Source organism: Ascidiella aspersa, chromosome 5 (genome assembly GCF_963924565.1).
Source record: "Ascidiella aspersa chromosome 5, kaAscAspe10.2, whole genome shotgun sequence".
Classification (NCBI taxonomy): Eukaryota; Metazoa; Chordata; class Ascidiacea; order Phlebobranchia; family Ascidiidae; genus Ascidiella; species Ascidiella aspersa.
Window position 1 is genome coordinate 26,020,080 of NC_139451.1, and position 17,021 is coordinate 26,037,100.

At 37.6% G+C, this 17,021-nt stretch overlaps 1 protein-coding gene across 1 annotated transcript; it reads left to right on the forward strand.

Moving 5' to 3' along the window:
• Positions 1-224: 224 nt before the first annotated feature.
• LOC146145644 (uncharacterized) lies at positions 225-14,151 on the forward strand. The gene is made up of 14 exons (XM_083390635.1): positions 225-530; positions 1,658-1,839; positions 2,319-2,398; positions 2,571-2,636; positions 3,793-3,892; positions 5,722-5,944; positions 6,820-6,969; positions 7,817-8,025; positions 9,640-9,840; positions 10,701-10,790; positions 11,478-12,117; positions 12,324-12,860; positions 13,018-13,113; positions 13,457-14,151. The coding sequence occupies exons 1-14, from the start codon at positions 380-382 to the stop codon at positions 14,005-14,007; spliced, it is 3,276 nt and encodes a 1,091-aa protein (XP_083246761.1). The 5' UTR covers positions 225-379; the 3' UTR covers positions 14,008-14,151.
• The last annotated feature ends 2,870 nt before the right edge of the window (positions 14,152-17,021 follow it).

Below are 17,021 nucleotides of genomic sequence, written 5' to 3' on the forward strand. Positions count from 1 at the left end.
GTTGGCATATTTCACCAATTAAACGTGCTGATAATTTTATTCTGCGAATAGAAACGTTTTTTTAAGCATTTAATGGACTGAACATGGGGAACACTCAGTACTAACACAACTAGGTTTGAAGCTATTGCCAAGGTTTACCCCCAAGGGCAGAAAAATCCCTTGTGTTTTGCCAAACTGTTCATGAGCCTCGGACGCGACTTTAACTTGATCCGTTTCCTGTTCACGTCTGCGTGACGCATCCTCACTAATGCTTTTTGCATATATACACTTTTCAGGAAACTAGTATGACTAACTGACTTAACTAACACTTCCACCAACACCAGTCCACGCCATGACGACGTAGCCAGCTGAAACGCAACTCAACTCAACGCAACAGGGCATGGGTCAGAAAAGCACCAAAAAGACCGACCTCTACGTCACCAGTGAAGTCACGCACTGCAAGCTCCCGGCCGATGACGTGCAGAAGTTTGCAGGGCGCGCGCGGGAGTATACGGCGATCGACGTGGCCGTGTTAAAGCCAAATTCTAAAGGTAAACCGGGTCTGGTGCTATGAGTAGACTATTTGGGTGGTAGGCCACCACCTATTTTGTGACGAATTTGAAAGTAGGATATTAATCGCGTGTCTCTCTATACAAGTGACATGCTTGTTTAGGGGCCGACAGTAGATTGTCAATGTAGACAAAAGTAAAATGTAAACCGAAACTGCGATGACGAATGACCTACTTGCGTAAGTGGTCATCACCTTTACTTTGCAGGCAGCCAGTTTTGTACGTTTTAGTCATTTTTTCGTTGTCGAATTTATGCATAAGCTGTTAGAAGGTGACTGTACTATAGTGTTCTTGCTGACATATTTGCCCTAAATATAGAAAGTCAATAGTAGTCAGTAAAATTAGAGCAAACGCCCCGTTTTGTTCTTTCGCCCAGATTGATTTTGTTTGTTTTTATCGTATAAAAGTTGATTAAAATATAAAAGTTTAAAAATTGAGGTGGTAAATCCTGTGCTCGGGTAAAGACACTCACATTTCTTAAGACCCTGGACTTAATGTTGCGACAAAAATACGCGACTTGTTTTGTGACGATTTGTTTTTTTTTAGCAAAACATGTTTCAACATTCGCAATTTGCTTCGTATTTTAACAAGGTTGCAAAATCACGTTTGCTTGTTCAGCAAATGTGCGCGCCCTAAAAGCAACCGTTCGTTTCGTTACAATTTTTTTCCAAATGTCATTGAAATCGCCCATAGGTTGACTACCTAAAAACATTTAAGAAAGTTGAAAATAAGCTTAGAATGTGTTTCCCCACATAATCTTGCTCTCTACAGAACACATAATGCCGACGATAAAAGTTCTAAATTTTTTTGATAGCTTGAAAAGCTCGCCGCTTTAACTGATTGTTGGTCGAAGCGGTGTGTTTACTTAAGCTATTAGACAATTAAACATATGCAGTTATTTTCTAAACTATTTTTTCTCCTTTGTTGATCAAACATTTCTTGTTAAGTATTTTAGCTTTCGATTCTTAAATACGCCAGCTCTTTATATTTTAACCCCTCAAACAAGCAGCTTAACTCCTCAAAAAGAAATTAACCCCTCAAACACAATCGAAAGTTGTTTTAATTACTTCTTATTGATACGAGATTTCTTTGTAAACAACTCCACTCAGATCAAACCAAGGAAAAAAATGGCGACGAGGGAGGAAAGAAGAAGAGTCCAGTCCACGAGGATTCGAGTTCCATCATCCAGCTCCTGGCAAGAGCGCACAGGAAGAGCTACAAGTTGGCCTTCGTCGTTCCAAAAGTAAAGGGTAGCAAGTCTTCCCTAAGCAGAAACTCGCTCGTTGGAGAGGTGGGTGATGTTGCAATGATAATATAGTATTGAAAATCATCTTGAATCTTGCAAGATAAATGTCGACCTTAATTCCTGATCAGTAATAGCAGAATACTCTAGCAAAGCTTGTAATATATCTTTTACCGTCTGTAAAAAGTGTCTGATCTAAATTACTAGGTTTGCTAGTATGCGATGAGGTGAGTTCGAAATTTGTTTTCTCTGCTATCTCGGCTTTAAAATGGACTTAAAAGTACCCTCATTTCTGAAACTAGAGGCAGATCGTGCTATCAATAACAACTTAGTTTATATGTAAATATTCCGTCTAAAAATCGGGACAAACTTTTCCTCTCTTTTTTCTTTTTTGAAAAGTAAACTTACTCGCCCGAAACAAGTCATATTTACCCTTTTTAAATTTAAGGTAATATAAGCTTAAATTAGAACACTTTTACCTAGTAAATTTGTGATCTTACCTAACAAAGTTGCCTTGATGTGTTTAGGAAAGTCCAGAGAAATCAAACGACAAAGATAATGCTGGTGAATTGACGCACACCGTTTTTCTTTGGAGACCTAAAGTGAAGTAAGTCGATGCATCTGACTAGTAATGAGTACCAGCTTTTTTACCATAACGTTTTTATAAAGTATAAGTCATAAAAGGATTTCTAAAACAGATACTTTTTTAAGCTCTAGAGAAATCATTAACAGAGCTTCGATGTTTTTAATTTGTTAACTAAAATTTGGTTTTGTTTCAGATCAAGGGTAAAAAAAGAACAGTCTCTAAAGAAAATGGAAGCAAAGAAAACGTTTCTTAATCTAATGTAAGTTGCCTAAATTATATTTGATTTGATAAGTGATAGAAAAAAGGTAAACCGGTGTTACTTAACATGTGGCGCACTAAACGTTTACTCTTTTCGCCAAGGGGGCCTTGTCTTGGTCAGTGCATTTCGACCGTTTTCAAGGCACGAATCTCTTAATGAATTAAATAATTTTGCGGAACACCAACAAAAGTTTATAATAATGCAATACAATAAATAACACAACAATTTATTTGCTTTCATTTTTTTTTTCACATTTATAGTCATACCAAAACATCTAGATCTAAGATTATCTATAATGGTAACTACGGACCATTGTAATTTCGGCGAAATAAATTTTTGGTATTTTTTTTACATCTGTTTACCACAAACAAATATATGTCTATTTTTTAAAACTTACTTCAAAATAAGCTGAAAATTGCGGAAATGCAAGTCTAAACATCTCATATATGTAAGATGCCTTAGCCCATTTGAATGAGCACAAAATCGATATACTGGCTGTATTGCAATTTTATGATTACATAGTTCAACAAATTAAGCAAATCACAATACTTTCATGCTACATACGTCCATTATGTTAAACCAGTGACTTTCAACCGGTGTTCCATAGAACGTTTGTAAAAAATGAAGAAATTTCTCGCGGAACCCCTAACAATCTTCACACCACATCATCACTGGCCTAGGGGCCAAGAGTTTTTTTGGATGCTCTCCCCGTTTTTAGTATTCTTCGAATTGATTTGCAAACAGGGTTCAATTGACTCGATGTACTTTAACCTCCTTACGGTCTTCGCTGCACCGGAACAAATAACTGTAATTTTCTTTGTAAACTTTGTAGCGGGTTCTAGACGGTTCGAAAAAATCTATCTTTTTCAAATTTTCGTTGAAACAAACCTAATCGTAACTTCTTGCATTTCAAGCAGTCAGCCAGATGTTTCGTTTTTGAACTTTTATTTAATCTATACTGCTTTTAAATGTTTTTGTCTTGTTCATTAATATTATTATTACTTTGCGATGTATATGTAGTTTACTTATAGGAGCTGACAATGCTATTAAAGGCTAAATATAAATTCCTTTAATAAAATGTCTGATCCTCGTTTTGCTCACGTTTTTAAACTTTGAATTTTATTTGTTTAATCCTAATCCTTTGAATCGTTGCCAGGATGGACATTCAGAGCAAGTGGATTTTCTCGGTGAAGGAGTTCGAATGCGACACTTCGAAGATCGAGTCAGGGGAGTACGTGTCTCGTCTTCAGGAAATGGTAGGCCTGCGTGAAAAAATACGTGCCCGGCGCCGACTTTTAGCGTTCGAGCTAGCAATCTCTTACTTGACCGTATTTGGCGAAGCGTTTTTTTTATTCGCGTTTTGGTCCCTAATGAGACATGGCAGCAAAATGTCGCCGACTTTGGGCGTAACCTGATAGTATATAGGATTGTGTATGGCGGGCGACGGCCCTTGCGTTAAAAACGAACCGGACTGCGCCAAAAGAACTAGGCCATAAAAGTTTTGGGACTGTAAAAGTTCAAAGTAACTTTACTTGAAAGTCAGAGAGTATCGTTTTGGACTGCCCATAGCTATAAGATGTCGAACAATACAAGAATCCTGCCAAAACACATTTTTAGAGCGGTGATTGTCAGGATTAACTGGTTTTCTTCGCCACAAACCTTTTTTACAAATAAGAGCAAATTCAAAAATTTATGGAGAAATCAAAAATGTATGGAGAAGCTTGGAAAACCTATAATAGAGCTTCCTTTGTTGCCGGTAAACTGTTTGTAATTTAGGAAAACAGCCTTTTTGTAATACAAACTGTAATGCAAGCAAGCATGTGAGACTTAAATTTACATTTTCGGCTATATTCTGATAATATGCAGGTATTTATCTATTATATTTTCGTGAATTAGCCTAAAAGAAGATAACCAAAAAAATGATGTCACACCGGTTTAACATTTTGCATTCTCCACGTAATGTTACATGTAGTTTGGGGTGAAAAATATCAGTGCACTTTGTTCCTCCTTACCTCTCTTTACTCTTTGTCGCGGCAATCAACACAAGCGTCGAAGTTTCTATTGGTACTTCAAGCACCGCAGTTATTGTTTAAAATGCTTGCTGTGCAACTTTACTGACACTATATTACAGTCATTGTCATTATGCAAATGGTATTGTTTTGCAATTCAGCGTTTTTAACTTAGGACGGGCCATAAATCATATCTGTCTCCAGTAAAAGGCATAATAAGCTTTGAAGCATTTTGGTTGGGAGGGTTAATTAGACATAGATGGAATATTTTTTTAAACATCGTCATTTAAAACGTTCTAAATGCTACATACTTTTGTATGGGCTTTGATATTCTTACTTTGTCTAACTATAAACCCTCTAATCCAGTGGTTCTTAAACTGGGGGGTGCGCCCGCCTTGGGGCGTGTAAGGTTCACAAGGGGGGCGCGAGAAATTAACAAACTCTATATGAATTATGACCAAACTTAAGGCGAAGTGATAGTTCCCTGCTACTGATCCTCGAATTAAACATTTGGTATTCAAAAAACAGTTACGTCCTTCGCATTAATGCAACTTACCTGGAAATAAATTGCTGTTCTGCTTTATGTTTTTTTTTATGTTTAAACAACGTGGGTCGCGAGCTTTGTTAAAATTGTAAAAAGGGGCGTGTATCAAAAAGGAACCATTGCTCTAACCTTAATGCATAATAATTTCCTTCGTTTCTTTGTGGCTGCGTGTATTTGCTGCCTTTTTGGCAGGACACTTGTTTAACATCTTGTAGGGGTGTAGGACACCGGGTTTAAAAAAAAAGTAGACGTGGTAAGAAAAGGTTAAGAATCACTGCAGTCTAAACTTAAGTGCAATTCTGAACGAGAGTTTTTAACGAAAAACCAAATACCCTATGTTTTGGACAAAACGTACAACGATCCGATCCGACACCAAATGACGTCATTACGTTAATGCAACTGTAAACGCACTTGTTTAAGATCTAGGAGGGGTGTACTACACCGCGTGATAAATAGTAACGGTGGTAAGGAAAGCTTGAGAATCACTGCAGCTTCAATGCAATTGTTTATCTTACGCCTTTCGACTTTTCAGATCTCCGTCGAAGCGACGAAAGGCGGGAGGTTACTATCGGTCATGCGCGCCGACCATGACCTTGTGAGAGAGAACGGGGTCAGCAACGGCGACTCGGACGGTACTTCCCCCAAAGCGATGCCCAAGAAACTAACGCTGCGGATGGTTTTCATTCATCGAAACAGCGCCAACGCATCGCAACGCTTCATTTATAACGTAAAGTGTGTTGGGATAACATGCACGGGTAAGGCACTTAACTAAAGAATCACATCCTTTTAGTATATAGGTTAGCATTTTTTTTTAAATACTCGTTAATGCGCTTAAAAACGACAATTTGCCGATACATTTACCCAAGCTACAACACCTTATTTCTCAATGTAGTTTCTGGGTAATACTGAACTTAGAAGATGGCGTAGTGTTTAAGTTGTTGTTTTACAGTCCACACCTCATTGGGGAACATGTCGCGTTTCTCACTAGCTATAACAGTCGAAATTCATTAAGTTTAAGTTGGGGATGTTTAAACAGAATTTCAACTCCTTGTAGGTTGTTCAACCCTATTGTGACTAATTTCACAAGAAAAATGTATTCTAAAGGCCGCAACATTGCTAGCTTACTATAATACGTAGTCTGTGTTAATCCAAACAGAAGTCTGTATCTGCTATAATTTACATAAACTTATACCACAGTAACATGTGTAACTTAATTCGAATGAATATAAAACAACAATGTTATATAAAACAAGTAAATATGATAATGATAATAATAAACATATTAGCATAGTGAGCAACTGTAACTTAAAGACGAACAAGCTGTAATACAAAGGCTGAAACCCTTACTGCTTGAAGCCCAAACACAAAGTGAAGGACAAATTACGATTCACATAAAGCCCAACACATAAATTAAACCGCATGAGTGAAAGGAAAACATAGAATAATTAAACAATTTAAATAACTTAACAGTTTGATCCAAACAGAACAAACAATTAGACTTATTTAACTAATATAGATAGGCCCTAGCTGCTTGATCGGAATTTAACCAGTACAGTGTATTTTTTTTTGCTTTTTCGAACAATTTGACAAAACAATGTCACTTTCTAATTCGACTTGTTGTTTTTCACAGAGGAGAAAATCAAAGTGAAGAAAAAGCAGAAGACGAAGCTTCCGCGAGAAACCAACATCACTTGGTCGGAAAACTGGCTCGACCTGTTCGAGGAAGATTCTAGAATCACCGAGGTGATAAATGTTGGGGAGCTGAACGCACCTGATCCAGGTTCGTTAAATTATGGTTAACTTGCTACTGTGATTGATTTGCGGTGTTTTGAATGTCAATTTAAACATCGAGCGTTAATTGTTTTTTTTAATTGTCTTCATAAGTGTTTTTTGTAACACTGTTGTTAAAATATTTGTCCCAATTTTTCAATAAATTTTTCGTACTACGTTGTCTTTTACAGCATTTTAAAAGTTTTATTTTGTCCAATTTATTGCAGATATACCAATAATTTACAGCTTTTTGAAAGTTTATTTTATCAAATTTAATCCAGATGTACTGATAAATCCATATTAGTACATCCGCTGGAACATGTTTACTTGGCGTTAAAATGTAGCGATACTAAATTAGCTAAACGTTGAAACCTGTACTGCTAGACAAATTTGTCTTAATGCAAAAATAGAAAAACTAACAAAACATTGTGAAACATTAAAAGCTTTCGCAACAAGGAGCTAAACTTCTGTGTATGCTCCTATGTTAAATCAATTTCCGTTAGAAAAAAAATTATCCTTTAAGGTTTTTTTAACACTTTTGTACTGTTTGTGCATTTCAATTTTCGTACTACGTATTCTTTTACCACCTTTTGATGTTTTGTTTCGCCATTTTTAATGTAGATGTACTAATAAGCTAGACTTTCTTTACTTGTCGTTTGTTTGAGTTGCTATTCTAAATTTAATGAGTTGTGATAGGCTACTAAATTAGTCAAACTATAATACCTAAACTGCGGTCATTTTTGTCAAAACAAAAATCCATTGTAACCTATTGCATTTTACAATCTAAAAAGCTATAGAATTAACAAGCTATATATTAACCCTATACAATTTTACAATCTCCCAACTTAATTCTTTAGAGGGCGACGGCAAAGGCAAAAAGAAACAGAAAAAGCGCGAATTCCAAGTCACCACTCTTTGCTTCCACGAGAAGCCCGTCGCCAAGGACAAGAACGACAATAATGACGTCACAAACGAGGACAATGGCGACGACGACGATGACGACATGACCGAACAGCCAATGAAGTTCGAAAGCCTTGTGCGCGAAGTCTGGGCGCCCATTGATGACGTAAGCGCAAATAATTGTTTTTTTTGTTTTTAAAAACGAAATTGAACCAGAATTACATTTATTATTCACAATGAATGTAATTTAAATCGCAAATTATTCTCTAAGACTGTGAATGCTAAGTATTCCTGTTCTGATGATATTCTGTTTAGCATAGCTTATGCTTTTCAAAAATTACACACAAGTCGTTCCGACCAAAGAGTTTTAATTCATATTCTTTTTTTCGACTGAGATACTAAAAATTTTTGTTTGAATGTCAGGAGTATTTGGCATTATCTGATTAGGATTCGATATTCTGGATTCGTTATTCTAGATTAGGAACATAGAGTTCTACCCTGGGATTCTATTTTGAACATCCCTAGATTTAACTGTTGGAGAATAACATGATTAGTTTCTAATAGCGCAATATTCAACAAAGTTGTAGTCAATAATCGAATAAGGAATAAGAAACAACAATATGTCCCAAAATTTAATTAAACATTATAGACAATTAAAAATAACGTTTCAATTCACAGTGAAAATACTCAATTCACAGTGAAAATAAATCTTTAAATTTCCATTGCGTTAACGTTCTACGAAGCGGCACATCACATGGTTTGAAAAATAGTCTTTGGAATATACTGAATACTGAAAGTCTCTCTGGTCACTCAATGGTTACTTTATATTATAAAATAATATTGCATCACCCCTATCCTGTTTAAGAGAATAAAAAAGAGGTTATAACCCGCGGTACATCTCTTTGTTTTAATGTGTTATATATGCAACAAACAAAAAAGAGGCGCTTTCTATTAAAGACTACAACGGTCCCAGTTAGATTCCATTGTTTGCAAAACGTATAGAAACTCTCATCAGGTTAAGGAGTCTGTGACACTAGAAGCGTTTATAACTGTGCTATTTATAATGTTGCATTGTACTCCCGTTCTTTAAGCCTTATTATTTTATGCACTTTCTCTGTCCTGTCGTTCTATCGACATACGGGTCACTTTGATTGATTCTGAGAAAGCATTTCTATAATGTGACACTTTTGTGAGTATGTTGTATCTAGTGTAACAATATCCTAATTAAGTTCTACGATGTTACTTGGTATAAAATTTACACGTGACAAAATATTGACAGCTAAAGTTGCACAGTTGAATGCAAAATTAACTCACATTTTGGTATTATGTTACTATGTTATCAGTTACTTGTATAAAAATAATATTACAAAGGTTTTTTTATTTAGTCAATTCTAGAATGGGGTGGTGAATTTGTTGGTGATTTGAAAGGGGTTGAAGGAAATAGGTTAAGAACCACTGCTTTAGAGGCACCCTTTGACTGGCTTTTATTATGACAATTGTTATGGCATTTTGATAATGAATTGCAAAGCTATAAGGTCGAGTAGATCGACTCAACTTGATTAAGACGTTTCAACAAGTTTGTATTATCTTCAGTTAATTTGTGTCACATTAACTGAAGATGGTACAATCTCGTATCGAAACGTCTTAATAATCAAGACGATGTCGTTTTGGCTTTGTTTTGACGTTGTTTTCGTAACACACAAAAAAAATGTTTTTTTAACACCATTGTTTTAACAAACACTTCATACCAAATCCTAACGATCTGTATTTTTGAATTCAGAGCGTACAGCAAAGTCTCGAAGGCGAGGCCGAAAAGTTCGGAGCCAACGGCTGGGAACTGTGCACCGTGCTTGTGACGTCACACGTTCGCATGAAGTCGGACGGTTCGGAATTCCGAAAGTGCGCGATCTTCTTCCAGAGGCCCAAGGCCGAGTACGTGCCAGAGAATGAGAAGGACAGGTCAATGGAAAACCTAATACAGGTGGGGTTTGTGTCGCAGTGTTGTAGCCTAATAGTCATTTTCGAATGACTTAAGTACCAGTCAAGTCATTTGTAAAATAACTCAAGTCTAAGTGAAGTCATATGTGAAATAACTCTACTCAAGTCTAAGTCATGTAATATGTAAAATAACTTAAGTCTAATTCAAGTCATAAGTAAACTAACTTAAGTCCAATTCAAGTCATATGTAAACTAACTTAAGTCCAAGTCAAGTCATATGTAAAATAACGTAAGTCCAAGTCAAGTCTTTTTGAATAAGTAACAAGTCAGGTCATAATTAAAGCAAGTCTATTCCAAGTCAAGTACTTGTCATAAAATTTACACTTTATAAGCTATGAAAATTGGGTAAACTCGTCCGATTATATGAGCAATATCTTAACTAAAAATACCAAAATAGGCAATAAATAGAGGGACAGCAAATTGTTTTATGAGCAAAAAGTAGAACAAAGAACCCAATTTTACGAACAAATACTTAATGAAAACAAAATTTTAACCCAATTCATTTGTCTTACGACTTATGTCACGTCAAGTCATTTTCCTAAAATATTTAGGGAAAGTCAAGTCATTTGAAAACAGTGACTTAAGTGCACTTAAATCAAGTCAATAATATTTTTGTATCCATTGTCGGAAAGAGCGTTAAGACAGTAAAGGTCCAATCCTAACTTGTTTGCGTATTACTGTTGTTTTCGAAAAAAAGGCGTTTCGAACAAAATGTACTCTTTGTAGATCGTGGACTAGGATAGGAAAATCTAATTTTAGATTGCTTGAAATAGAGCAAAAATAGTTCACTTTCATTTTACCGAATTATCCGTTATTGTAAAATGTCTTTGCTTGCTCTTGTAGGATGGAAACGTTGAGGTGGAACAAGCAGCAGAACCCGAAACCGAAATGCTGGAAGAGAAACAGGTTCCACCAACGTCTCCCAAAGACAAGGTACACAGTACACACGCATATGTTGTTTGTTTGTACAGTTTGGTCTCGGGGTTTAAATAGGATACGGAGAATATCATTTTATACCATTAAATAATTGAATCGATCGTAGGTAAACCTCACCGTAGTAAACAAGTTGTTTAAATATTATGCACGTTGTCTAAGTGTGACGGAAGTTTAAAGCCCAATTCAATGATATTTACAGCCAGTTAAGATCCGGTACAAGTGGAATTCAAGTCAATAATTTGACTGTTGCTATATCTTTTAAACTGAAGTTATTTAGGATATCAGCGGCGGATCAAATTTGGTCGCGTTGCGTTTAAACCGTGTGACTCACAACGTCTGCAAAGTCCAATTTGCCTTTATTTTAAGAAATAAGTGAATCGTTTAGGTGCCTAATGCGCCACGTATCCTTATAAGTCGAGAAAGATTTGCCAATTTAAAACTAATAAACGCAATGTTTTGCCATTTTCTGTAGTTACTAAAGTTTACAAGTAACATGTAAAACTTATACTTAGCGGAACTACATTTGGGATGGTTTTAAATAGCCTTTAGGCGTGTTAATCTAATTCGATCTACCGTGATAACTGTGTTTGTAAAGCTGGGCAAAATATTATTTTAAAATGCCTACCACTTAATTATTTCAAGCTTGTAATTTCTTGCCTAATGTAAAGCGTTGGTGTATTTCAGGTCGAGAAATTCGGCTACGCCCTGATGCCCCAGGTCAACTTAAACGAGGCCAAGTTGCGGGCGCCCAAGCCTTCCCCGCAAAAGAACAAGGCCAACGACGCTGTCATCAGCGGAATAACCGCCGTTCAGCTCAAGAAGGTGAATCGCGAAGAAACGAAAACACCTGCCGAAAAGAAAGAAGACGAAAAACCGCCGATGATGCCGCAATTCAAGCTCAGAAAAACCGAAATCAACGTCGAAAAGAAGAAAGAACCGGAATCGGAGCAGCAGAACGTGCCCTGGATGAACACCCTGGAGCGTAAGCGCAAGGCTGTCATAAATTCCGAAGACAAACCGAAGACGCCCGAACCTGCGCGAAAGTCGCCCGAAGGCGGTTCGGACGAGATCGCGCAAAAGCTCGACGAGATGAAGGAGAAGCGAGCCCAGAGGCAGAAGCGAGTTTCCATTCACAAAGAAGAGGAAAAGAGGAAGTCCTTGCAGGAAGAAGAGAAAAGAAAGTCTCTTCTGGAGCAGGGGGAGAAGAGGAAATCCCTCGAGAGGGAAACGAAGAGAGACAGCGTTAAAGAGGACACAAAAGGCGAAATGGTGGCTGCTGCTACGGGAGAAGTTATTGCTGTTGCTGCTCTCACCAAAGATGAAGGTAAGGAGAGTTCAAAATCTTTGTTATTTATATATATACTTTGATAATAAATTGCAAGGCCAAAATAGTCGAGAGTAGATCGACATTTTCTTGATTTAAAGACGTTAAATATTTTACCATTTAGATAACAATACTGTGGAGCATAATGGTTGGAGGTTGTGGTAACACATAGTAAGAATATTAATATTGTTCTTGATTTTCTGTAGAAGCACAGTCTTTATCTACACCTGAAGATCCGTTACCCCCACCCCTTGAAGAAACTCCGAAACCGGTGGTGGACGATTTACCGCCTCCAGTGTCCGACGATCTGCCCGAAGCACCACCGCCAAAGGGTGACAAAGACCCAGAGCTGCCTCCACCTGTTGCCGAAGACAAGGTCGACGATTTACCGCCACCAGTGGTGGACCAACTGCCCGACGCACCGCCGCTAGGTGGTGTTCAGGACGAGGAGCTGCTAGCTCCGATTGTTGAGGAACTTTCGCCTCCTGAAGAGTATCTTGAAAAGGAGGAAAACAAACAAGACCAGGAGCTTCCAGATCCGTTAGAAGAAGCGCCAGTGACAGCTCCAGTGCCGGAGGAATTGCCTCTTCCCGTTGTGGATGCTGCTCCAGTCGTTGATCAAGTTCCGGAAGACGTGCCGCCGCCTGTTGTTGAAGAACCGGTTGCTCCTGTTCCGGATGTTGAGGAGCAAAAAGTGGCAGCCGCTGTTGAAACTCCAGAAGGAGAAGTTGTTTCGAAGCGAGGTAAGGGGAACTACGTAATGTGCTTTACAAATTCAAAAGAAAATATTTTTGTTGGTAAAAGGTGATAGTTTTAGGAAGTAAACCAAAGAGAAATTTCCGTCCCTAATAACCACTCTGTTCATAATAGCAAAAAATTTTTTTTTTGCTTAATTTGCAGATTCCACCTTTGACGAGCTAGAAGATGCTTTGGCCTCGTTTGAGGTTGAACTGGACGCAACGATTCCATCTCCAGAAGAAACTAAACAAGAACCAGGTATTGTGTAAACGCCTGACTTTGGAATATACCTTTAATACTGTATTTTTTTGCTCGTCAAGCAGTTACGGGCTATTACAATGTTTTCAGCGCTGTTTTTGCCAATCCAAAATGTTCATGTGTTTTGCCGTAAATTTCTTCAGTTAATCCTAAACTTTACCTTTAATAGTGTCTGATCTTGCTTGTTAAGAAATGACTTGCTAATACAATGCCTACAGTACAGCTCAGTTTTGGCCATTCCAACGTGTTCATGTGTTTTAATGTTTACCAGATTTCCAACAACAAAATATTTCATTATCGTAAAAAAGATACAATTTCGCTTAATACGGTAACTTTTTTTCAGTTGATCCTCCAACCATACCTAAAGACGAGACTCCAGAGCAAAAAGAAGTGGAAGAAACTCCTCAATCAACAGCTGAAGTCCTCCCTCCACCTCTTGAAGAAGTCCCCAAAGAAGACAGTTTTCCTCCTGCGGAAGAAATGCTTTCTCCACCGGGCGAGGAACAGAAGGAAACAGCTCCGGCTACGTCAGAGGACGTTTCCTTGTCTCCAGCGCCGGTTGATGAAGATATTCCTCCACCAAATCCACAAGGGGTCGAAGACACAATGCCGGAGCCGCCTCCGGAAGATCTACCGCCACCTCTTGAAGACCCTCAGCAAGAGGATTCTTCTGAAAACAAGGATGAACAACTTCCCGCGTTGGAAGACCTTTCAACGCCATTACAGGAAGATGTAGCTCTTCCTCCGACTAACTACGACGAAGAGGCTCCGACGTCTCCCAGAGATAAAACTGCTCTGGAGGCCCTCCACCTTCCCTCGCCTCCACCTCCGGATGAGGGGGACACGCCAAGTCCTCTTGCAGATCTTCCCCCACCAATTGAAGATCTTCCTTAACCAACATAAACAGTATCGTTCGAAGATCGTTAGTAACTGAAATGAAGCACGGCGGTCGATAAAAAGCGTATTAAAGAATAAATAGCTTAGTGTCTACTACGCTATAGCGAAAACTAACTCACTCAGAAACTCAACGTCATGGAAAAAATCAACAGAAGCGAAACTTTTCTTGAGTTAATCGTTATTAATAGACAATATTTCCAGGAAAAGCTTCACAAAAACTCGTTTAAAGAATTGTTAAAATCTGAAATAAAGCACGAAAGTCGACAAAAAGCTCCATAAAGAAAAAAATTCTTCTCGCTTAGTGTCTACGCTATAGCGAAAACTAACTTACTCAGAAACTCAAAGCCATACAAAAAAATCAACAGGCGCGAAAATTTTCCTTTTTAATCGTTATTAACAGGAAATATCTTAAGGAAAAGCCTTACAAAAACTCTTTTTGAAAAGTCCCAAGTCGTGACAGGAATTGACCTACCCTTAATTCTACATTCAGACCTTCGAACTTTGGGAAATATCGTGATCAATATCTCGGAATAAAATCCCAAGTAACGGATTTCCAGACAATAATCTGAAAATTCTTCATTATGGCAAAAATCGTCCGAAGACGATATTGCGTTGTTGCTTGTTTCAGTGGCTAAGACCTTTGAGCTGTGATGGCAGATTGAATTTCAAAGCTGCGAGTTCGGTTAATAAACATAAAAAATTATATATAGGCCTGTTACTGTTGTACACCAAAACTAAAAACCGTTTCAAAATTGCACTTGGAATCGTTTTAGTAACAAAGCTATAAGTTCGTATCAATTTAATTCAAATTTAAGTTATTATTTTCCTGCTTTGGTTATCCTTTCTCGCACACGCCTGCTGTTTACAACAGTTTGTATTCGTTTTTTCGTTGAAACTTTGTTCCGACTTTTCGTGTCTTTTAACGTATAACGCAAAATTTGTTTTCACGAAAAAGTTTTCCGACGCAGCGGTGATAAGAAATGCAAATTGTTCGTCTGTCAGCGCGTTTTCTGATTTTCATATGTGTACAAACGAACACTACACAATAACAGAAACCTACTTTATTGTTTGGATGTACTTTAATTCTGGTATAGTCACTAGTCCAGGGGTTCTCAACCATTTTTGTATGTTTTACCCTTTTAACAAAGATGAATATCCGATTTACCCCTATTTTATAAAATGGTTTTCATTTCTAAAAAAACGAAAGTAAAAAATTACATTAGTTATGACGGAACAATGAAGTAACTAAAACATAAGGATATAAATCAAAACAGCTCCTGTGGTAAAAAACCAGAGGAGCTGTTTTTGATTTATAATTACCAGGGGAGCTGTTTTTGATTTATATTACCATGCCTGGTAGCAACAGTTTATATATTAAAACATAAGGATGTTGCCAATAAACTGAAAAAAGTATCAATTAGCGGAAAATAACGTTACCGACACCAGACGATAAAGAATCAAAAGGTTACATATTCTAGCTTTGAATTTCAAGTTAATCTGAACTAGGAAAATAGGCTACCAATACCAACAGCTGGCAAAGATTTTCTGTCCGATCAATTGATTTCGTTATTTGGACTGATGGCTCATTTACCCCCTAAAACGAGGAAATTTACCGTAGGTTAAGAAAGGCTGTACTACTCAGTCGTGTGCTGAAACAGTTGGCGCGTAATAATTGTCAGTTTCTTCTGTTAAAAGTTCGAATTATCCACCAGTCGGTAGTTATCGGTTGGGATACAGCGTAAAAAGGACAGCATGTCAGACAACATGGAACCGTTATTTCCAGAAATTTATGCCTTGTCGTCATTTTAAATCCACTTCTGAACGTCGCCTCTTTTAGAAATGTGCTTCGAACATAATTTATCTGCTGAAAGGCAAACCAAGCTATATACGCTTGGAAGGTTTCCAATCACACCCCAGTAGGCTACTCAAACTCAATGCATCTCAATTTGTAACCTTATTTAATTATAGAAACCTATTTTCCATACAAATGATGCTAAACGTGAAATCAACACTTTTATTTTTGAAAATGAATTGATGACGTCATACAATTTTGAAAAATTCCGCTAGCAATTCGTATAAATGCAAGTTAAAAATTGACCGAAACGAGAGTCTGCATACATTTTTCCCCATAGCTTCTAATTACTGGCCTTCACAATACCCAATCATGTGAGATTTTGAATAAAACTACGTCGTTTAAGTTTTATTCGGCGTTTAAAGTTTAGTGTCAGATCTAGCAAATAAGAAAAAAACTGACTTCACTTTAAAGCGATTTCATAAGATTTGTAAAGGCGTCTGACAAATGTCGACTGAAATTAGTGCCTAAACAGACTTAGGCCTGCTTGCTCACGTGTGGCCAAGCCCCATAAAGTTCTCATCCTATATGGCAGGGTTAATTCGCTTGTAATGGTTACTTAGCACACTAGAACAGTTACTACTTTATGTTAGCCCACCGGCAATGTATATCCTAATTGACAAGTTAGCCTTAACCCAGTTATAAAGTACAACAAAAGTCAACCTATTAAACCAGTCGCTGATTCCTACATGATTACACCAAAGGGCAGTCAAACCGGCGTACATTTTGCGTAATGAGGATGTTTGGAATAAAAACCACCAAAATCGTTTGGACAGCTCACCAATGAACGTGTTGCCGCGTCAATTGGCCTCATTTGAAAGCTTAAATCGTTCGTCGGTTACCGCTGTTAATTGTACGGCGGGGGCGAAATAATTGGTGTCGAACGTAACGAACCCGACTTAACAACGACGTTTTTCGATTCGTCTGCGTTAAAAAGCTACACGGGAGCCCTAATTACACGAAGAAAACGACCAACCCAGTTCACCGTTGGGATGTAATATGCTACCAACTGTTTATAAATAATAGGTGTCGATTGTGACGTTGGTTATTCAGCGTATAAAAACCCGGACAGCTGAAAGAATGGCATCACAGTTCGCTTGAGCCTCAAGCAGGTAGCAGCTAGTAGATTAACAACAAAATAAGGCCCCTTCAACAGTCT